The 20,174-nt window shown below is 58.3% G+C and overlaps 13 protein-coding genes across 13 annotated transcripts; 8 read left to right on the top strand and 5 right to left on the bottom strand.

The window, feature by feature from the left end:
* Positions 1-85: 85 nt before the first annotated feature.
* KL928_001559 (uncharacterized protein) lies at positions 86-1,336 on the bottom strand (the record flags this gene model as incomplete). Its single annotated transcript, XM_043201937.1, has 1 exon — positions 86-1,336. One exon carries the CDS (start codon positions 1,334-1,336, stop codon positions 86-88), a length of 1,251 nt encoding a protein of 416 aa, XP_043060836.1.
* Positions 1,337-1,651: 315 nt separating this feature from the next.
* KL928_001558 (uncharacterized protein) lies at positions 1,652-2,597 on the top strand (the record flags this gene model as incomplete). Its single annotated transcript, XM_043201936.1, has 2 exons — positions 1,652-2,415; positions 2,570-2,597. 2 exons carry the CDS (start codon positions 1,652-1,654, stop codon positions 2,595-2,597), a joined length of 792 nt encoding a protein of 263 aa, XP_043060835.1.
* A 153-nt stretch (positions 2,598-2,750) lies between these two features.
* On the bottom strand, positions 2,751-6,563 carry KL928_001557 (uncharacterized protein; the record flags this gene model as incomplete). Its single annotated transcript, XM_043201935.1, has 1 exon — positions 2,751-6,563. The coding sequence occupies one exon, from the start codon at positions 6,561-6,563 to the stop codon at positions 2,751-2,753; it is 3,813 nt and encodes a 1,270-aa protein (XP_043060834.1).
* Positions 6,564-6,689: 126 nt separating this feature from the next.
* On the top strand, positions 6,690-8,906 carry KL928_001556 (uncharacterized protein; the record flags this gene model as incomplete). Its single annotated transcript, XM_043201934.1, has 1 exon — positions 6,690-8,906. The coding sequence occupies one exon, from the start codon at positions 6,690-6,692 to the stop codon at positions 8,904-8,906; it is 2,217 nt and encodes a 738-aa protein (XP_043060833.1).
* A 178-nt stretch (positions 8,907-9,084) lies between these two features.
* Positions 9,085-9,624, top strand: KL928_001555 (uncharacterized protein; the record flags this gene model as incomplete). The annotated part of the gene is made up of 1 exon (XM_043201933.1): positions 9,085-9,624. One exon carries the CDS (start codon positions 9,085-9,087, stop codon positions 9,622-9,624), a length of 540 nt encoding a protein of 179 aa, XP_043060832.1.
* Positions 9,625-9,726: 102 nt separating this feature from the next.
* Positions 9,727-10,692, top strand: KL928_001554 (uncharacterized protein; the record flags this gene model as incomplete). The annotated part of the gene is made up of 1 exon (XM_043201932.1): positions 9,727-10,692. The coding sequence occupies one exon, from the start codon at positions 9,727-9,729 to the stop codon at positions 10,690-10,692; it is 966 nt and encodes a 321-aa protein (XP_043060831.1).
* Positions 10,693-10,734: 42 nt separating this feature from the next.
* KL928_001553 (uncharacterized protein) lies at positions 10,735-11,901 on the bottom strand (the record flags this gene model as incomplete). Its single annotated transcript, XM_043201931.1, has 1 exon — positions 10,735-11,901. One exon carries the CDS (start codon positions 11,899-11,901, stop codon positions 10,735-10,737), a length of 1,167 nt encoding a protein of 388 aa, XP_043060830.1.
* A 75-nt stretch (positions 11,902-11,976) lies between these two features.
* KL928_001552 (uncharacterized protein) lies at positions 11,977-12,300 on the top strand (the record flags this gene model as incomplete). The annotated part of the gene is made up of 1 exon (XM_043201930.1): positions 11,977-12,300. One exon carries the CDS (start codon positions 11,977-11,979, stop codon positions 12,298-12,300), a length of 324 nt encoding a protein of 107 aa, XP_043060829.1.
* Positions 12,301-12,357: 57 nt separating this feature from the next.
* KL928_001551 (uncharacterized protein) lies at positions 12,358-13,812 on the bottom strand (the record flags this gene model as incomplete). The annotated part of the gene is made up of 1 exon (XM_043201929.1): positions 12,358-13,812. The coding sequence occupies one exon, from the start codon at positions 13,810-13,812 to the stop codon at positions 12,358-12,360; it is 1,455 nt and encodes a 484-aa protein (XP_043060828.1).
* Positions 13,813-14,039: 227 nt separating this feature from the next.
* On the top strand, positions 14,040-15,053 carry KL928_001550 (uncharacterized protein; the record flags this gene model as incomplete). Its single annotated transcript, XM_043201928.1, has 1 exon — positions 14,040-15,053. One exon carries the CDS (start codon positions 14,040-14,042, stop codon positions 15,051-15,053), a length of 1,014 nt encoding a protein of 337 aa, XP_043060827.1.
* Positions 15,054-15,070: 17 nt separating this feature from the next.
* Positions 15,071-16,706, bottom strand: KL928_001549 (uncharacterized protein; the record flags this gene model as incomplete). The annotated part of the gene is made up of 2 exons (XM_043201926.1): positions 15,071-16,545; positions 16,679-16,706. 2 exons carry the CDS (start codon positions 16,704-16,706, stop codon positions 15,071-15,073), a joined length of 1,503 nt encoding a protein of 500 aa, XP_043060826.1.
* A 401-nt stretch (positions 16,707-17,107) lies between these two features.
* Positions 17,108-19,090, top strand: KL928_001548 (uncharacterized protein; the record flags this gene model as incomplete). Its single annotated transcript, XM_043201925.1, has 1 exon — positions 17,108-19,090. One exon carries the CDS (start codon positions 17,108-17,110, stop codon positions 19,088-19,090), a length of 1,983 nt encoding a protein of 660 aa, XP_043060825.1.
* Positions 19,091-19,194: 104 nt separating this feature from the next.
* On the top strand, positions 19,195-20,129 carry KL928_001547 (uncharacterized protein; the record flags this gene model as incomplete). The annotated part of the gene is made up of 2 exons (XM_043201924.1): positions 19,195-19,958; positions 20,102-20,129. The coding sequence occupies 2 exons, from the start codon at positions 19,195-19,197 to the stop codon at positions 20,127-20,129; spliced, it is 792 nt and encodes a 263-aa protein (XP_043060824.1).
* Between the last annotated feature and the right edge of the window lie 45 nt (positions 20,130-20,174).

Here is a 20,174-nt window from a genome sequence, read left to right as displayed (position 1 = left end):
AGAGATGAGTAGAAGCAAGCAATATATGTATGTTTATTTTAATTTTTGGATGGCTCGTGTGGTGTACGGGTGTGCTCCTTCCTATCTACACAGTTCTCACCACCTGGTCGATACATTTGGCCACATGCTTGACGTTGCCCTCGTTCAGACCGGCGATGCTGGCTCTGCCAGAGCTGACCAGGTACACGCCGTGCTCCTTTTCCAGTCTCTCGACCTGGGCCGGCGTCAAGCCGGTAAAGGAGAACATGCCCTGTTGCTCGACAATGTGCTTCCAGGAGCCCGGGGTGCCCAGCTTCTCGAGCTCGGCAGTGAGGGTCTGGCGCATCTTGGAGATCCGCGAGCTCATGGTCACGAGGTCGTCCTCCCATTGTTTCATGAGCTCGGGCGTGTTGAGGATGAGAGAAACGATCTTGGCTCCGTACGCTGGCGGGTTGGAGATTTCTGCGCGGATGATCTTGGACAGTTGCGAGAGAACCGCCTTGTTGAGCGCTGTGTCGTGGTTTGGCAGCACCACGTGCACGGCGCCGACTCTTTCGCCGTACATTCCTGCGTTCTTGGCAAACGACTGGCACACAATGATCGGGAAGCTGTAGTTCTTGTCGACGGCCTCGCGCACGGCCCACGCGTCTTTATCGAGCGACCCGGACGAGAAGCCCTGGTACGCCGAGTCGAACAGAGCCAGATGTTTGCCTTTTTCGATGGCCTGTAGGATCTTGAGCCACTGGTCCGGTTTGGGGTCGAGCCCGGTCGGGTTGTGCGCGGTGGCGTGCAGCAGGAACACAGAGCCCTCGGGAGCCTGTTCTATGGCCTTCACAAAGCCGTCCAGGTCCAGCGACTTGGTCTCGTTGTTCCAGTAGGGGTACGAGGCCGTCTTGAGGCCAAGGTACTCAAAAATCTGTACATGGTTGGCCCACGTAGGCTTCGAGAGGTAAATGACAGGAGGGTCTCTGGTGGCGTTGGACACGTAGAAGTCTTTCAAGAACTTACCCGCCACGTGCAATGCACCAGTGCCGGAAAGCGTCTGGATAGACACGAGTCTGCCCTCGGCAATGGCCCTGGACTGCTGACCAAGGATGATCCGGGCAGCGGCGTCGGTGAACGCCTTGTAGCCGGAAATCGCCAGATACTCGTGGTTGTACTCCTTGGAGTTCTGCAACAGGTTCTCGGCGAGCCTGACAGAGGGCAAAATCCACGGCTTGCCGTCGTTGTCTCTGTATGCACCGATTCCAAGATCGACCTTGTTGGGACGCGGGTCCTCGCTGTATCTGGCCTTGAGACCAAACAATGGGTCTGGAGGCAGCTGCGGGATGTTCTCGACGCTGAAGGATCTTGTCATGGCGAGAAAAAGGGTGGGAATAAATGTTTTGCAACTGTTTCTTTGTTAAATAGGCTACTTGCACCCGGAGGCCTGCACGGGGTGAGCGGAGATGTGACGTGGCGGGGGTTACCCGGCCTCTTTGGGCAGACGGTGCGGTAGCGGGACGGCGAGGAGAGGAGGGCAGGGCTCACGCGTGGCCGTAGGGACGGCGGCTACGGCAGAGCATTCTGTGTGCTGCGGGTCCTGCGTTTGTGCTCTGCTTTCAGCACCGTCGGAAATCGTTCTCCGGTGTCAAAATAAATAAATATTTTTCTAGTATTATTTATCTGCAATATGGATCTTCTGGGCGACATTGTCGAGCACGACACCTCCACAGAGCCCCAGACACCTGTTCCAGCGATCTCCGGGCCCACGACGGGGTTCCCTGTCGCGGCGAAGAGAAGGCCTGTGCGGCGGCGGACGGCTGCCGAGAGCCCATCGAGCGGACTCTCTGAAAAAGAGCAGATCCACCTCGAGAACATCGAGCGGCTGAGCAGGATGTCCGGAGAGGAGCGCGAGCAGGCGAAGGAGGAGCTGATCAGCACGCTGGACCCAAAAATCCTGCAGATGCTGCTGAAAAGAGCAGAGCCAGACAAGAGCGAGCCAGACAAGAAGGTGCGGTTCAACAACGAGGCGTCCGTCAAGTACGTCAAGCCGTCGTCGCCGCTGGCAATGCCGAAATCGAGCAAGGAGGACGAGGAGTGGGAGGACATTGAGTATCTGGACGACTCGGGGCCAAGCTTCGAGGAGGCCCAGCGGCTGAAGCAGGCGTCGGTGCATTTTCCAAGGCCGAGCGGCGAGAAACTCGAGAAACTCGACATCAACGACCCGGACTTCAACGACAAGTTGCACGAGAAGTTCTTCCCGGACCTGCCCAAGGACCCCAAGACGTTGGAGTGGATGAGGCCGGCGCCGGAGACGCCGAAACAGGTCACCTACAGCGCGGTTGCGGAGCTGCGGTTTGACCTGAACGGAGACCTGATCACGTCGGAGAACATAGAGAAACACGGCCGGGCTCCGGAGCTGCACCACCACGCAGCAAGCCCAGAGCTGCCCGGGTACACGCTCGCGGAGCTGGCGCACTATCTGCGGTCGACGCTGGCCGGGCAACGGTGCATTGCGCTGCGCACGCTGGGCCGCGTGCTGTACAAGCTCGGGCAGGCCGAGTACGACGTGGTGGACGAGGACGAGCAGAAGCAGGATCTGGCCGAGTTCGAGCAGCGGTGCTGGGGGCTCGTGATCGACCTCAAGATCGTCGACATCATCAGCGAGTGCGCGTCGGACCGCCAGCGGAACCTGAGCGTCAGAAACTACGCGATCGAGGCGCTGTATCTGTGGAAGCAGGGCGGCGGCGACCGCAAGATGCAGGCTGTGCTGGGCGAGCGCAAGACGGCTAGTCGGCGAGCTGGCTGATCTGGACCTTGTTGATGGTCGAGTTGAGCCGCTCGTTGCGGATCACCTTGTAATAGTGGTCGGTGAAGTCGACGGCGTTCATTGCGCGCAGAAACTTCTCGTCGTGCGTGATCACGATCAGCTGGAAGTTGCGCTGTGTGGCGCGCTCCTGGATGATGTTGGCGAGCGCCTTGGCGAGCGACTCGATGTTGTCGTCGTCCAGGTTGGTGGTGGGCTCGTCGAGCGCGATCATGCCGAAGTTGAGCCCGATACACTCGGCCAGCGCGAGCCGGATGATGAGCGCCGCCAGCACGCGCTGCCCCGCCGAGCACCGCCCGCGCATGTCCAGCTCGGTCCCGTTCTTCACCATGACCACGCGGTAGTTGTACGAGCGCGTGGTTGAGGCCGTGCTCGACTTGATCGGGTCTGCGCGCACCATGATGCTGTCCACGTCGTTGCCCATGTACGTTTTTTTCCATAGCTCGTCAACGATTCGGTTGATCTCCTTCATCTTCACCTGGTGGAACTCCATCACCGCAGAGTCGATCGCCTTGTAGTATGTGGTCAGGTCCGTCACCATCGACAGCCTCGTCTGCAGGCTCGCGTACTCTTTGGTGTACCGTTCGTCGACATCCTTGTAGTCCCGTTGCAGCTCGTGTTTTACCGACTGGATCTGCCGCGACAGCTGCGTCATCTCGCCCAGCTTCGTCGAGTACTCGCTCTGGAGCTGTGTCTGGCGCGCGCGCAGCTCCTTGCTGCGCGCCACGTACTCGTCGCGCCGCGACTCGGCTTGCTGCTGCGCGAGCTCTGAAATCGTCGCCCGCACCTCGCTCTGCTGCTGCTCGAGCGCCAGCAGGTCTAGGTTGTACCGCAGGTTGCGCTCCGCGTTGTCGGCGTCCTTAAGATCGTTCTCGAGCTGCCGCAGCTGCGCGCCCAGCTGGTCGAGCGCGGCCTCGTCGTGCGCTATCTGCTCGCGTAATCGCACAGACTCCTGCTCGAACGTCGTCTTGCCCGCATGCTTCTGCTCGAACTCGCTGATTTGCGCGTCCAACGCCGCAATCTGCGCCTGTGTCTGCTGCAACTGCTCCAGCTCCGGCCGCAGCTGAGTCAGCTCGTCCTCTCCGCGCCGCTTCACCTCGCCGTACCGCTCCTGCTGCACCGCCTGGCTCGCACGCAGCGCAGCAGCCGCCTGCTCCGCCCGGTCCAGCGTCGCACGCAGCTGCCCGATCTCCGTCTCCAGCTCCTGCAGCGACTTGCGCACGTTCACGTTGTCCAGATCCGACTTCTCGAGCCCGATGATCTCCAGCCGCCGGTCCTTGATCATGCTCTCCAGCCCCATCAGCCTGCGCGAGTACTGCTCGCGCTCGGCCACGTGCCGCTCCAGCACCAGCCGCAGCCGCTTCGTCTCGCTGCTCGTCTGCGCCTGCGCCAGCTCCAGCTCCTCCATGGATTGCAGTTGCCCGCCAAACAGAGCCATGTCGTCCTTTAGGCCTTGCAAGTGCCGTTGCAGCGAGACCTGCTCGTCCCGCAGCCTGCCAACCTCGTCCACAACAGATAGCAGCGACGCGAGCTGCGACTTGTGGGCCTGCTGCTCGTCCAAAGCGCGCTGCTCGCTTTCAAACTGCTCGCGGGCAGCTGTTTCTCGCCCACGCGCAGCCTCCACGTCCTTCTGCAGCTGCTCCAGCTCCACATCCAGCTTCCGGTGCCGCTCAACCTTGCCCGACACCTCCTTGAGACGGTCCAGCTTGTCCCGCGCAGCGCGTAGCGCGTCCTCTGCCGAACGGTCGCTCTCCAACACACTGGTTTGCTGGGCAAGCAGCTCCAGCACCCTGCTCTTCTCGTCGGCAGCACTAAACTCCCGGTGGCACAGCAGACATGCGTTCTTGTGGTTGATGAGGTCAATCGCGCGCTTGTTGAAGCCGATGCAGTACTCGCGCACTTTGAAGCCGCCGTCGCAGTCGCTGAACTCGTACTCGGCGTCCTCCAGCAGCTCCTCAAACTGCGCAAGCGGCGCTGCGCCCAGAACCGCGCGAACGTCTTTCTCGAGCGCGGCAAGTTCGTCGCGCGAGCTAGCGAGCTGCTGCACGCCGTTGCGGTGCGCGATCGCCGCCTCGTTTAGCGTCTCGCGCAACTCCTGCACACGACCGGTTTTCTCCAGCACGGCGGCCTCCGTCTGTCTGTAGCGGGCCGTGAAAGCGTCCACGTCGCGCGTCTCGAGCCGCGAAAATGCGTTCTCCAGCTTCTGCTCCACGGCTTCCAGATTTCTTCGCAAATAGTACACTTTAGCCGTGCTGTCGGACTGTCTGCTGGCCTGGCTCACCTTCCGGAGCAAATCCTCTTGCTCCAGCTCCAGCTGGCGGATCTGTTTCTCGGTCTGGGCGATTTTCTCGTTGATGGCGGCCAGCGGGCTCGAGTCGCGCAACTGCTGCAGCTCCGATTCCTCAGCAGCCAGCTCAGCACGCTCGCGCTCCAGCCTCGCCTGGTTCGAGCTCGAAAGAGACAGGATTTGCTGGAACTTGGCGCGCTTCGTTTCCAGAGCGTCCACGTCCTTGCGCACGTACTCGGCATGCTGCGCCTCGCGCGCAAGCTCCTCCTTGAGCGTCGTGAGCTCGAACTCAACGTCCTCGAGAGCAGCCTTGTGCGCGGCCTCCTTGGCGGCAAACTCGGCCGCTAGCGCGTCCAGCCTTGCACGGTCCAGCTGCTGCTCAAGCCGCTGCTTCTCGCTGCGGTTCTGCTCGTGCCGCTCAAACAGACCGCGCAGTCGGCCCTCCTCCCGCACAGAGGTGTTGTACTCGTCCCGCGCACGGGCAAGTTGCGCGCTTCGCGCCTCGATCTGCGCGCGCAGCTGCTCAACAGCGGTCCTCTTCTCAGCCAGCACGTTGGCAAAGTTGTCGAGCTGCTCGCGGATCTGGTCGTCGGGCAAGTCGATGCGCGTCGTCGTCGAGCGGATCACGTCCATCTGCTGCACAAGACCGCTCTCCTGCTGCCGCAGGTACTCCAGTCGGCTTATCGTCTTCTCGTAGTCCTGGTTCGTCGCAAACAGCCGGTCGGCCTCCTTGTTGACGGCCTCGATCTCGCGCGCAAGCGTCTCGGACTCGGCGTTCAGCCGGTCGACCTCGCGGTTCAGCTCGGCGACTTGCGCGTGTTTGTGGTGCGCGCGCGCACGGTCGTTCCGCAAATGCTCCACGGTGTTGTTGATCACGCGGATATCCACGTTCATCTCCTTCTGGATCGCCCGGAACGTCTCCAGCACCTTGATGAACTTGACCGAGTCGAAGATCTCGTCGAAGCGCTTCTTGAGACTCGCCGAGTCGCTGATCGGCCACAGGCTCTCGTCCTGGTGGCAGAAGATCACGTAGTTGAGCACCGCGCGCGACACGCCAAGCTGCTGCGGCACCGCGGTCTCCATGTCGGCCATTTTCGACGTGACGGTCTGTTTTTCGCCGTTGTGGACGGCCACGAGCTGGTTCTCGCGGGTCTTGAAGCTCGTGGTCCCTGTGCGCGCGTTCTTGAACGCGGCGAGCGACTTGGTGAGCACCATGCTGGTGCGGTTGACGTTCTGGAACGCGAGCTTGACCTGGGCCTTTGTCTCCGTGGCGCCCGTCATGCTGGGATCGTTGACAAAGGCGCCGTTTTTCGAGTTGGGGGGGAGATCGCCCGTGGTGGCGTAGCGCAGGGCCTCGATGATGGTGGTCTTGCCCGAGCCGTTGGCGCCGACGATGAGCGTGAGCGGGCGCTCAAACTGGATGGTTTCGTGCGTGTCGCCGCTGAACGAGCGCACGCCCGAGACAGACAGTTTGTAGATGCTGGCCATGGAAAGGGAGTACTTACATAAGCGGGTTTGGAAACAAAAAAAAAAAATGCCATGAAAATTTGGGCATTTTCTGCGGCAAGAACAAAGCTTCACACACATTCTTCTTTTGCCCTGTCCAAACTGTTCATGACGACGTGGGTGCAGCCAGAAAAATTGCCGGACGCGCCCCTGGTGCTCTACAACACGCTCACGCGGTCCAAGGTGCCGTTTGTGCCCAGCTCCAGCGACGAGGTCACCTGGTACAGCTGCGGGCCGACTGTGTACAACTCGTCGCACATGGGCCACGCGCGGAACTACGTGACGATCGACATCAACCGCCGCATTCTGCAGGACTATTTTGGCTACAACGTCAAGTTTGTGCAGAACGTGACCGACATCGACGACAAGATCATCATCAAGGCCAGACAGGAGCATCTGTTTGGCGAGTTTGCCCGCAAGCACAGTGCCGTGGACGCGCAGTTGCGCGAGACGGCGCGGCGGGCGCTGGCGGCGTACGTGGCGAAGAACCTGCCCGAGTACGACGGCGCCGTGTCCTTTGACGAGTGGGCGCGCTCGCTCGACCTGGCAGCGCTCGGTCTGCAGAAACCCAAGCTGCCGATGCACGTGAAGGCGTGCGTGGCGGCGGGCGAGGCGATCGCCCGCGAGACCGACCTGGCGGCGTTTCTGGACAAAACCAAGGACGTGATCGTGCCCGAGCTCGACAGAGAGCTCGGCCACACCGTCACGGATCCGGAGATCTTCAAGGCGTGCTCGTCGTTCTGGGAGCACAAGTACGACGAGGACATGGCCGCGCTGAACGTGCTGCCGCCGACGATCGTCACGCGCGTGTCGGAGTACGTGCCCGAGATCGTGGCGTTTGTGCAGCAGATCATCGACAAGGGCTATGCGTACGCCACGAGCGACGGGTCGGTGTATTTCAACGTGGCCAAGTTCGACAAGGACCCGGCGCACGAGTACGCCAAGCTGCAGCCGTGGTCGAAGGGCAACCTGGAGCTGCTCGAGGACGGCGAAGGGTCGCTGTCGGCGGCGCAGGGCAAGCTGAACGCGTCCGACTTTGCGCTGTGGAAGGCGTCCAAGGCGGGCGAGCCGTCGTGGCCGTCGCCGTGGGGCCCTGGCCGGCCCGGCTGGCACATCGAGTGCTCGGTCATGGCGGCGGACTTTGTCGGCGACAAGCTCGACATCCACTCGGGCGGCATCGACCTTGCGTTCCCGCACCACGACAACGAGCTGGCGCAGAGCGAGGCCCACTACGACTGCAAGCAGTGGGTCAACTACTTCCTGCACACGGGGCATCTGCACATCGAGGGCCAGAAAATGTCCAAGTCGCTGAAAAACTTCATCACCATCGAGGAGGCGCTGGCCCGGTACTCTGCGCGGCAGCTGCGGCTGTGTTTTGCGCTGGTGCAGTGGAACAACGCGCTGGACTTCAAGGAGAGCCTGTTGAACGAGGTGCGGTCGATGGAGTCGTCGCTCAGCAAGTTCTTCAAGAACGTGCGGGCAATCAAGGCCGACACCGACCACCGCCTGCGCGCGGGCGAGGTGATTTCGAAGAAGTACGGCGAGCATGAGAAGCGGCTCGTTGCCGAGCTCGCGCAGTGCAAGAAGAACGTGCACGCCGCGTTCTGCGACAACCTGGCCACGCCGCAGGCGCTGCGTGCCCTGCTGGAGCTCGTCAACGGCGCAAACACCTACATCGGCGCTGTCGGCGCCGATCTGCGCGTCGAGCCGCTCGTCCAGAGCGCGCTGTACATCACGAGGATCCTGCGCGTGCTTGGTTTCGACACAAGAAAGGACGGCCTTGGCTGGGAGGACAACGTGCAACCCGAGACCGGCTCGGGCAACTTGGAGGAGGCGCTGATGCCGTACCTGAAGGTGCTGTCGAATTTCCGGGACCTGGTGCGCAGCTCGGCGATCGCCAAGGCAGACTACAAAGTGTTCTTGGACGCCACCGACACGCTCAGAGACAAAGAATTGCTCCAACTGAATGTGTCTCTTGACGACCGTGCTGGTCAAGGAGCCCTGATCAAGTTTTTGAACGAGAGCGAAAAACAGGAGCTGCTGAGGCAGCAGGCGGAGAAAGAGCAACAGCAGCTGGAAAAGGAGAGGCGGCGGCTGGAACAGCTGCGGCTGAAGGAGGAGAAGGAGAAGGAAAGGCTGGCCAAGGCGAAGATCGACCCGGCAGAGATGTTCAAGACCGCGGAGTACAGAGAAATATACTCCGAATGGGACGAGAACGGGCTGCCTGTGAAACTTGCGAGCGGGGAGGAGGTGACCAAGAGCGCCAGGAAGAAGCTGGCGAAACAGCAGGAGCAACAGCGGCGGCTGTTTGAGGCCCATAGGTAGATATAGATGGTATATGCAGTAAGCTATTGTCTGAATCTGTGAGATTCCGATTTTGGCAAAAAACGGCTAAAATTCGCAATCTACTCCGGCGCCACTAAATCGCGGGGAGAAGGAATAGGGAATCGCGAGACCGTGGTGGACAGTACGTCATTTTGAGGTGGCTCGGTGCACATGACTCATGAGTCACCGAGCAAGTGGTGCGATTATTGAGTGGGGGTGTGTGGGTGGTACATGCAATAACCTAGAGGGTAGTAAACCAGGTAATGTCACTCTTGACGCTTGTCAGCAGACGCTGCGAGGGTTGCGCAAACCAGCGCTGTTGGTTGGTACGGTGTCGGTGCACACTCACGGAGACGTACACTCCGCCGGACTGGGCTCCGAGCTGGAACTTCTGCACCCCGTTTTTTACGGGTGGGCCCCCGTAGAAATCCGGGTCCTATATGTCCGCGTGATGATTCCCTTCCAACAGAGCGCGTTACGGAGCAGCGCGCGGTGCGCATGGGGCCAATCAAACGCACCGAACCAGTGCCGAAAAAGAGTCATGTGTGCACCAGGCCCGACAAGTGACTACAGCCTGAGCCGTGCTCGTGGCGTCCAGGTACCCCGTCGTTTCCCCCAGAGACTCACCGCGGGGCGTCTTGTTCCCGAACCGGAAACTCGTCCACGGTCCGGACTTACGGACATCGGAGTTCCCCCCTCACAGTGCCGCACCCCATGATATGTCCCTCCAGCATTATGGGTGCATTTCCCTGGAGACTACCCAAGAGGTTATTGCATTGTGCTATAAATCGGGCACATTTCCCCCCAAATCTCAAATTTCATGTCTATTCAGAACTACGTCAAATCCAGAGTCCCTGTCACGGACCTCTCCAACTACTCGCTATCGCTCAACGATAACATCCCCACGTACAATGCGCCGCTGCCCAGCGTGCCTCGCATCAGTCTTCCCTCGCTGCCCAAACTCTCGCTGCCAAAGCCCGAGCCACAGGCACCAAAGGTGCTGGCGCCTAATAACCCGCCAAAGCCATACTCCAAGTTCGACCTCCTGCTCCAGACAGCAGCAATGCACAGCGTCCACAGCGAAAATCCCACAGCAACGCCCAATTACGTCTTAGCTCCGAAAACGACGCACAACTCTCCAAAACTGGAGATTTCCAATCTGGTCATCCAGACCACGCCTCAGCCACGATCCGCGCCCAAGCTCACCTCCATCAAGCTGGCGTCGCCGTCCACGGCGTCCAAACGGCAACGGTCCGGGCCCTCGTGCGACTGCTGCCGCGCGCGCAAAATCAAGTGCGACTCCGAGATCTTTGTGCTTGCCGAGCTGCCGAAAACGAGGTCCGCAGCGGCCCCCCGCGGCTCCGAAATCGCCAGCTGCAAGTTTCTGTACGAAGACGAGCACAGGTACCAGTACTTCGAGATCGACACGTCGCAGTACCAGAACCAGCGCTTCAACACCAAGCTGAGCCAGTTCCGGTACCTGAAGTTCAAGCCGTGCTCCGCGTGCAGCTCGAAAAAGCTCGCGTGCTGTTTTTCAAAGGGATTCACTAGAAACGACATCATTAAATTCAATAAGTCCGAGCGCATGCACCAGACGCCGGAGAAGGACGAGCCGAAAGACGAGGTGTCGCTGCCGGCCGTGATGGGCTCGTACGCCAAGCACCCCAAGAAGACCTCGTGCAACACTTGCAGGTTCAAGAAGATCAAATGTATCAAGCTCGAAGACAACCCGTCCTCAGACTGTCTGAGCTGCTCAAAGAAACATTTGGAGTGCGCTTATGTGTAGTATAGATACCTAATGATTATGAAACACGACTCGCACAGCACACTAGTCTGTATCGGGCTTTTTCGTGATTGGTAGCTTGAGATGTTTGGGCATTGGCGGAGGCGCCATTTTGGGCGGCGGACTCATCTTTGGCGGCGGCGGAGCAAACATCGGCGTGGTGCCCAGCTTCATTCCGGGCGGAGCGGCAATAGCTGGCGGCGGCGAGCAAACAGCCGTGGAGTCAGCCTTAGGAGCAGCCGTGGGCGCAGCGCCAGACCACTCGATCTGTGTCATTTCGGACTGCACGTAGCCCTCCGCCTCTCCCTCCAGATCACGCATCATCATCTCAAGGTCTCTGCCGTGTCTTGCCGTCTCCTCCAGGTCCGCCTTACAGTCGCGTGCCAGATGGCCAATGTTGCCGCAGCGAGAACACACCAGCGACTGCGCAAAGTTCTGTTTCCCGAGATTCGGACACTCGTACCGCTTGTGGCCCTTCTCGCCGCAGTTCAGACACAGCTTCTCGTCCGAGGCGCGCAGCGTGCCGTTCAAAATAGCAAGCTGCTTGAGCTGGTCGCGTTTGTGCTCGTTCTGGCCCTCGGGAGCGCTGATCGCGCCCTGGATGATCTCGCTGCACAGCTTCATGGCCTTCTGGATCTTCTCCTCCGAGTCGGCGGTGATGAGACAGTGCAGGTCGTCGTCCAGATTATTTTGGTCCGGTCGTATCAGGGCCGTGTTTTTACCTTCCTTCACCGACCCTTTGCCCCTGATCCCGATCTTTGCGCCGCTTTTTTCCTGGATCTTCTTCAGCGTGTGGCCCCTGGGCCCCATCAGGAGCCCGATGAAGTTGATCTCGGGGTGGTCACGTGCAGGGATGTACAGCTTGTCGCTTGTCTTGGTCTGTCTGCGGTAGTCTGGCGGCGGCCGGTAGTCGGGGATGTTTCGCAGCGCGTTCTCTATCAAACGGCCTCTTTCGGCCTCGAACCGACTTCGGTAGCGCTGCTCGCGCGTGTTGGTTCTTTTTCCGCTCGCGTCGTACACCGGGGGCGGAGACGGCGACCTTGTTCTTGTGGGCGGAACAAACGAGTCTGTCTGGATCATCCGGTTGATTTCCTCGATCCGCACCATCACCTGCACGGCCTCGAGCTGTTCTGGTGTGAGGGAGACGTTCAGCAGCGTGGGGACCTGAATCCCGTCCAGTCTCGCGACCCGTTGCGGTTCCCCAGAAAACATGAAATATTTGTATATATATTTATTTGAATAAATAATTTTAAATAAATTCAAGTAAATTTAAATAAATTATTTCCCATGGCTCCTCTTCAACAGGTCTCAAGACACGGCGGTCCAAACAAATGTTTCGGCCTTTTCCAGAGTGCGCTGGAGTGCATGACGAGCTCCACCACCGCCGATAGAACAGAGTGCCTGCCGTTGCGACAGGACTACATCGAGTGCCGCAAACACCGTCTGGAGACGTACAAGATGTTCATCGTGGAGAAACACCTGGACGAGCGCGAGGACCTGGACAGAGACGAGGTCGGCGCGCCGTACCTGAAAAGACGGGACTTTCTCACGCCCAAGACGCTCGGACTCGCCGACGGAGAGGACAAGCCGATCCTCACGCACAAATTCTGAACCGGTGAGGGGAAGCCAGAAACTCTAAATATTTATTTTATTTATTCACACATCTCGTTATAAATCGCCGTCCGTCTCGCTTTCGCCTATACTCTCATTGTACACTGCCAAATTGTCCTCCTCATTGGAATCTGGTTCCATGATGTTGTAGTCGTAATTCGTCTCCTGCGCTTTGGTGCCTATCACGTTGGCCTGGAATTTTGTCTCGTCGTCCTTTCTCTCGGTCTCGTCTTTCTCGTAGAACTCGATCTTGAGCTCGTGCACTATGTCGAAACACTCCGCCAGCAGCGCGTTCAGCGTTCCCTGGCCCTCCGGTATCTGCCCGTCAATCATGAACTTCCCGTCCTCCCGCATGTTGTCCACGGACGCCAGCTTCATCTGGTACGGATACAGCTCGCGGATCGACGAGATGCCGCCCGTCCGCTTCAAGTCCAGTAGACACCGCCGCACCGTCGTCAGCTGGTTGTGCAGCGGCTGCAGACTCTCGCTGACGGGCTCAGAGCTCTCCAGAAGCTTGTATATTATGGCATAGCACCGTCTGAGCAAGTATAGCAGCACAGCCTGTCCGCGGAGCTCTTTCTTGCCGAAGTAGCCGTCCACACGCAGTTTGTCGATCTGGTTGAGCGTTCGCTGGTAATTGAAGATGTCTGTGGTTCGAAGGACCCATCTTCTGGTCACAAGCAGGTTTTCGAGCGTCGACTTGAGTTTTTCCAGCTGGTTGTAGATGTCTGCGAGCTCTGGGCTCACCATATCCTCGCCGATCTTCATGTCCTGGATGAGATAGTGGCAGTCGTCGATCAGGCCCTTCAACACGCCCTCGCCCTTGGGGTGCTCTTCTTTGGAGAACTCGAGCTCGCACGCCAGCTGGATCTGCTCCAGCTGGCTCGAAAACACCTTGAGGTCGTCTCTGTTGGCGGCGTCGTCGCTCGTGATCACATCCAGTATCCGGTACTTGAGCGTGATCAGCCTGTCCATGATTCTCTGCACGTTTTTGGGCAGCTTGTTGATCTTGTCCTCCAGAAGCTTGTACTCCCGATAGGACTGCTCCAGCTTGCTCTTGAGCAGACTCAGCTCTTCCGAGGACGTGGTTTCGTCCGAGTTGATGATCTTGGCGATCTCGTCCAGCCGGTCTCTGATCGGGTCCAGGTCCTGGTGCGTGAAGATCTCGTTTTCGTTCAGGTGCTCGAGCAACCGTTGCACGGTGGACAGCGAGGCGTACGTTGCGGGCGCCGTGTTCTTGAGTCCGCACGTGACAAAGCACAGACTCAGCAACTGGAAGATCTCGTCCACCAGGACGTCCACCTTGTTGGGGAACTCGCCCTCGGCGGCCCCCTCCGTGGGCCGAATCGCCCGCAGTTCCTTGACTTTGCTCAGGACCTGGTCGTATATTTCTCCTATGCTTTTGGAATTCATGTACGTCTTGTGGTCGCGCTTGATCAGCGACAGACGTTGCCTGATGGCGGTCAATTCATCGTATATGGCCTGTTCGATAAGCGGGACGGTGGTATGCATCAACAAAAAGAATAGAATAAATGGCACATGTTTTGAGAGTTTTTTTTTTCGGTTCTCGCCGTCGATCGACGCCGCCCGACGCGGTCGCGCGCCGCCAACCCCCCATTCCTTTTTCACCTCCTTTAAAAACTTTTCTCAAACAACACCCTTCTTCACGTTCAACACATCGCCGGATTCTTTCGTTTTTGATCTATCGCGCAAGCGCGACCCCGGACTTTCGTTACACCATGAAGACAATCCTATTTATTCTCGCCTTGATACCCGCGGCCTCGGCCTTGTCCAGCATCGGTTGCTTTTCCGACATCCCTTCCTCCTATGTGTCCAAGGGCACCTACACCTGGCAGTCGAGCTCCCATTGCTCGTCAGAGTGCTCCTCCTACAAATACATCGCCCTGACAAACGGAAACGAGTGCTACTGCGGCGACGACAAGCCGTCGTCGTCCGACTCCTCAGACAGCTGCGACACCTCTTGTGATGGGTATCCGTCAGAGAAGTGCGGAGGCAGCAACGCCTACACGGTGTACGGGCTGAGCGACGACGACGTGTACGACAACTCGCTGAGCTCGGGAGCGTCGTCGAGCACCGGCTCGTCCGGCGCGTCGTCCAGCACGTCGTCCCCGGCCTCGTCGTCTACCGTCTCGTCCTCGTCCTCCTCGAACACCGCACAAACAACACAAGCATCGAGCTCCTCGAGCTCCACACAGGAGTCCACGTCCTCCACAGAAACACCCACAACCAGCTCGGAGAGCTCGAGCTCGTCCACGTCTCCCACCATGACCGCCACGGTGCTCACGTCGACGGTGAGCGAGGAGGGCTCGAAACAGACCACGGTGGTGTACATCACGCAATCCACGAGCTTGGCGTCTGCATCCGCATCCGCAGACTCGAGCTCGCGCTCGGGCTCCAAGTCGTCGAACAAGGGAGCCATCATCGGAGGAGCCGTCGGGGGCGCTGTCGGGGCGTCGATCGTGATCGGGGGCATCTTCTTTGTGATTTTCCGAAGACGCCGCGACAACGGCGACGACACGGCCGTGGACGATCTTGCGTACGAAGAGGCGCTCAAGTCAAACCGCGATCCGTTTGCCTCTGCCGACGACGACCTCTACTCCTCCGACAACGGGTCTGGGTCCGGGCGAATAATGCTCGGCCGCAGACGCCTGAGCGACGGCTCGCTCGCCGACGCGGCCGACTACTACAAGAAAGTGCTCAAAGTGGCGAACCCGGACGACGATAAGAATTAGCCCCAGCCGTTCTGTTTCTATAAGTACTTGTATGGGTTCATGATTCCCTGCGGGTCAAACTTGCTTTTGATATCTTTCATCAACGCAATTTCCACCTCCGACTTGGAGTAGCCGATGTAGTTCTTCTTCTGGAAGCCCAGTCCGTGCTCTGCCGAGATCGACCCCTCGTGGTCGCTGATCCACTGGTACACGTACGGCTCCAGACACTTCTCCACCGTTTTATTGTACTCTCTCACAATAACGTTCACGTGAACGTTGCCGTCGCCGATGTGGCCGTACCCCACCACGTCGACGACCGGCTTGGACGCGTCGCTGACCGACCGCAGCCCGTGCTCGTCCAGTCTCGCCCGCAGAACCTCGATCAGCTCGTACATCACCGGCAGCGGCAGCGAAACGTCGTATTTGTACACTCCGCCGTCCATGTTGGAGGCCTCGCTGATCCCCTCTCTCCAGGTCCACAGCGTTCTGAGCTGCGACTCGTCCTGCGACACCACGCCGTCCGCGACCGTGCCGTCCTCCATGATCGACTCCAAAAACGTCTCCAGCTTGGCGTCGTCGTGCTCCTTGCACGAGCCAGACGTCTCGATCAGCACGTAGAACGGATACTCGGGCACCTCGACGTCCGGGTCGTCCTGGGCGAGCGGGTGCGCCGTCTTGAGGAACCGCTTGGCCTGCCACTGCGACTGTCTGTCCATGAACTCAAACGCAGACAACACCTCGCACAGCTCTGCCCGGGCCCTCTTGAAAGTGGTCTGCACAGCCTCGTACGACTCGAGGCCGAGAAACGCAATGTTGACGGCCTTGGGCCGGGCCGGACACAGGATCGAGACGCCGGTGATGACGCCGAGCGTGCCCTCCGAGCCGATGAACAGCTGTTTCAGGTCGTAGCCCGTGTTGTCCTTCCGCAGAGCGTTCATGCTGTCGTAGACGGTGCCGTCTGGGAGCACCACCTCGAGACCGAGCACGGAGCCGTGCAACGAGCCGTATCTCAGCAGCCGCAGGCCGCCCGCGTTGGCCGCGACGTTGCCGCCGATGTGGCACGAGCCCTTGGCGCCCAGGTCCAGCGGGAAGATGTAGCCGTTCTCCGCGAGAAAGTTGTCGGCATTTTCCAGAATCAGCCCTGCGTCCGCTTTCAGAATACCCGACGTGTGGTCGAACGAGCGGATCTTGTTCATGCTGCTCAGCGACAGCACGATCTCGTCGAACACCGGCACAGACCCGCCCACCAGCCCCGTGTTGCCGCCCTGGGGCACCAGCGCCAGCTTGTGCTCGTGGCAGTACTTCACGATCTCCGACACCTGCTGCGTGGTCTTGGGCTTGATACACAGCGACGACTGGCCGCGGTACTTGCGCATCTGGTCCTCGTTGTAGAACAGGAGGTCGTCCTGGTCGGTCACGACGGCGGCCTCGCCAACCACCGACCTGAAGAAGTCGACGGCCTGCGGCGTGATCTTGCCGAAGTCCAGCCGCTTCACCTGCGGATACGACTCTGCTGTCAGACGGACGGTGGACGAGCGGCGCAGGAGCGCGACGACGGGCCCAGCAACGCGCGCTTTCGAGACTCTCTGCAGCACCAGCATTATATATTGGAGGAAATATTTCAGCCAGTGATTTTTTTCCGTTACCGCATGACATAAGCAATGCCACCGCCATAGTCGAGCCGGAGTTTGCAGGCCGCCCGGCATGGCAGCGGCCAGTGTCTGGTGCAAGGTGTGTGCGACCATGGCCACCGTTTCTCCGTGGCGTGCGACCTCTTAGTTTTGTCGTTGACTCATCCCGGAGAAATGGAGCAGGTGTACCGCCCCAGCCATAAAAAACCGCACCCGCCAGCCTGGCCGCAGGATCTGGCCGGCACACTTCTCTCCCAGCCCAGCGACTATCGCCCCGCGACGTTGCCACAAATCTGCAAAATCTCGTATTCTGCTGCTCGCCAAAAATCCGTGACCTGTCGGAGTATCACAGGGAAAAAAATTTAGGCCCAGATAAGAGGGGCTACGAAAAGAAAAAGTTTAATTACCTTGTTGGACCTGTTTATTTCCCGCGTAAAACAAAAGATGGACGCCGGCGACACAAGCTTCGGGGCTGCCACCGCGGTAAGCTCGCTCACGTCGTCGAAACTCAACTCCCCGATGATCATGTCGAGGGCCTCGTCCTCGTCCGCGTTGACATCCGCCATCTCTATCCCTGGACAGACCATGAATTTGCACGTGGTGAACAGCAACGGATCGGAGCAGAACCAGCTGAACTTGCTGCCTTCGAAGGGCGACACGGGCAGCGAGGCTCTGAAGCTGGCCATCATCTGCGTGGGGCTTCCAGCCACTGGCAAGTCGTACATTACTAAGAAGCTACAGCGATATCTCAACTGGATGCAATACAGCACAAAAATCTTCAACGTGGGCAACACGCGGCGCCAGAAAAACGCCAAGCCCAGCGGGTATCCCGTCCAGGGGCCGACGCTCGACAAGACCAGCCACGACGCCAATTTCTTCGACCACTCCAACAAGGACTCCTTCCACCAGAGAGAACAGTGGGCCCGCGAGACGCTCGACGACCTGATCCATTTCCTGCTGGTTGACCAGGGCAACGTGGGCATTTTCGACGCTACAAACACAACCAAGGCCCGCAGATCGTGGATTATCGAAACGATCACCAAACGCACCGAGGGCGCCGTGAAAATTCTGTTTTTAGAGAGCATCTGCACGGACCAGGAGCTGATCGAGAAGAACATCCGTCTGAAGCTGAGCGGACCAGATTACAAGGACATGGACAGAGACCTGGCGCTCAACGACTTTCGCAATAGACTCAAGAACTATCAGGCCGTCTACGAAACCATCGACGAGGAGGAAGAGCTGGAAAACGAGAAGTACGACATCCAGTACGTCAAGATCATGAACGCCGGAAAGAAGGTTGTTTCGTACAACATCAGCGGATATCTTTCGTCGCAGTGCGTTTTTTTCCTTTTGAACTTCAACCTGTCTGACCGGCAGATCTGGCTGACGGCCAACGGCGAATCCGAGTTTAATGCAGCCAATAGAAAGGGCGGCGATTCCAACCTAACCAAAAAAGGCGAACAGTTTGCTAGAGCATTGCCAAAGTTCATTTGTAAAAAGAGACAGGAATTCAAGCTTCGTCACCTTAATAAAGAGTATGTCAACGACGAGTTTTCATTCCACACAAAACCGCAGCTGGAGCAGGAATTCAATATCTGGACGTCCAATCTCAAGCGCACTTTGCAAACAGCGTCGTACTTCCCACAGGAAAAGGACGGAGGCGATTTCCATTTCAAGTCGTTCCGGATGCTGAACGACCTGGGTTGCGGATCGATGGACTCCATCACCGAGGAGGAGTTCAGAGCCAAATATGTGGATGAGTACAGGTCGCAAATGGCGGAGAAACTCACCTATAGATATCCTGGGCTTGGAGGAGAGTCATACCTGGACGTGATTTCCAGGCTACGGCCGATGATCGTGGAGCTGGAGCGTTTGCGCGACAACGTTCTGATCATTTCGCACAGAGTGATTACGAGGGTATTGCTTTGCTACTTCATGAATCTGAACAAAGAAATGCTGACCGAGCTGGACGTCCAGCACGGCTATGTTTACTGCATAGAGCCCAAGCCGTATGGGCTGGATCTCAAGATCTGGCAGTACGACGAGATGACCGACGCTTTCTACGAAGTGGACGAGATTGAGCTGATGAAGAAGAAGCGGAAACGGGTTTCCATCTCCATCGGCAGCAATTTCAGACCGATCTTCAAGAAGACTGTCTCGCCAGACTCGTCAATTAGCTCGTCTGAGTACTCCAGCTCTTCGGAAGAGGAAGAGGATCGCGTCAGCCGCAGAAGGCCGAACGTCGAGCCCGAGTCCTACGAGTTCTCCAGAATGCACTCTGATACGGCATCGGAGGACCTTGATACGGTCATAATGGACGAGCGGTCTCCCCAAAACCAGGATATAGAGCACCAGGTCGACGAGATTCTCAAGAACGAAAAATTGGTCGGGCTTCTTCGGGAGAAGCTGCAGACCCTCGCTTTATAGATTAATAAATTATTTCATGATTTATTTTATTTAAACTTATTCATTAATTTAATATTTTCATTTATATTTATCTAAAATATTATCATTGATTTAGTTTATTTTTCATGGCGCACTGGGTCGATGTCGGCGCCACGCTGTCGCAGCTGGCCGAAATAGACACCGACAAACTACTGCCGTCCAAGAAAAGCAACATCGGCCTTGGTTTGACCCCGAAAGACCAGGTGCGCAAGTTCTACGAGCAGAGCGCAGACAACAAGACACTGGAGTCCAAGGCCTGGCTCAGCGACCCGCATTTTTTCCACACCGTGCACGTCAGCAGTCTGGCGCTGATGAAAATGAGTCTCCATGCGCGCTCGGGCGGGTCCATCGAGATCATGGGCATGATGACCGGCAAGATCTTCGACGGCAACATCGTTGTCTTGGACAGCTATCCTCTGCCCGTGCAGGGGACCGAAAGCCGCGTGAATCCGCTCAACGAGGCGTACGAGTTTATGCTGCAATATCTGGAACAGCAGAAGAAGCAGTGCAATCGGTCGGAGAACATTGTTGGCTGGTACCACTCTCACCCAGGCTTTGGCTGCTGGCTGTCGGGAATCGATGTCAAGACGCAGGAACTGAACCAGGGATTCCAGGATCCGTACGTCGCCGTCGTGATTGACCCGGAGAAGTCGCGGAAGCAGGGGTTTGTGGACATCGGGGCGTTTCGCACGTACTACCCTGAGCATCTTGCGATGTTGGAGACGCAGCAACCAAATCCCGCAAAACGCGATCTGGGCCGTCACGCAGACAAGTATTACTCCCTAGACGTGAGCCTTTTCAAGTCCGACAAGGACGAGCAGGTTTTCGACAGCCTCAATTCAAAGTTCTGGTACAAAGATCTGGTGCAGGCGCCGGAGCAGGACCAGGTGCTGGAGATAAATAAAATTCGCGACGTTTCGAAACAAATCAGTCGACTAAAGCCTGTTCTGAAAAAGAACACGGGGCCGCCGAACTCGGCGAGCTCGACAGGAGCCCCGGAAACCCTGCTACATCGCTATGAATCGGGGAAAGTGTCCAAAACCGAGGAGCAGGCCAAGAACATCGG

This window comes from Ogataea angusta (assembly GCF_019207475.1).
Source record: "Ogataea angusta isolate 61-244 chromosome Unknown 61-244_NODE_3_length_881311_cov_93.026150, whole genome shotgun sequence".
NCBI classification, from domain to species: Eukaryota; Fungi; Ascomycota; class Pichiomycetes; order Pichiales; family Pichiaceae; genus Ogataea; species Ogataea angusta.
The sequence above is the reverse complement of the archived record's forward strand: the minus strand, read 5'-3'. Positions and strand labels throughout refer to the sequence as shown.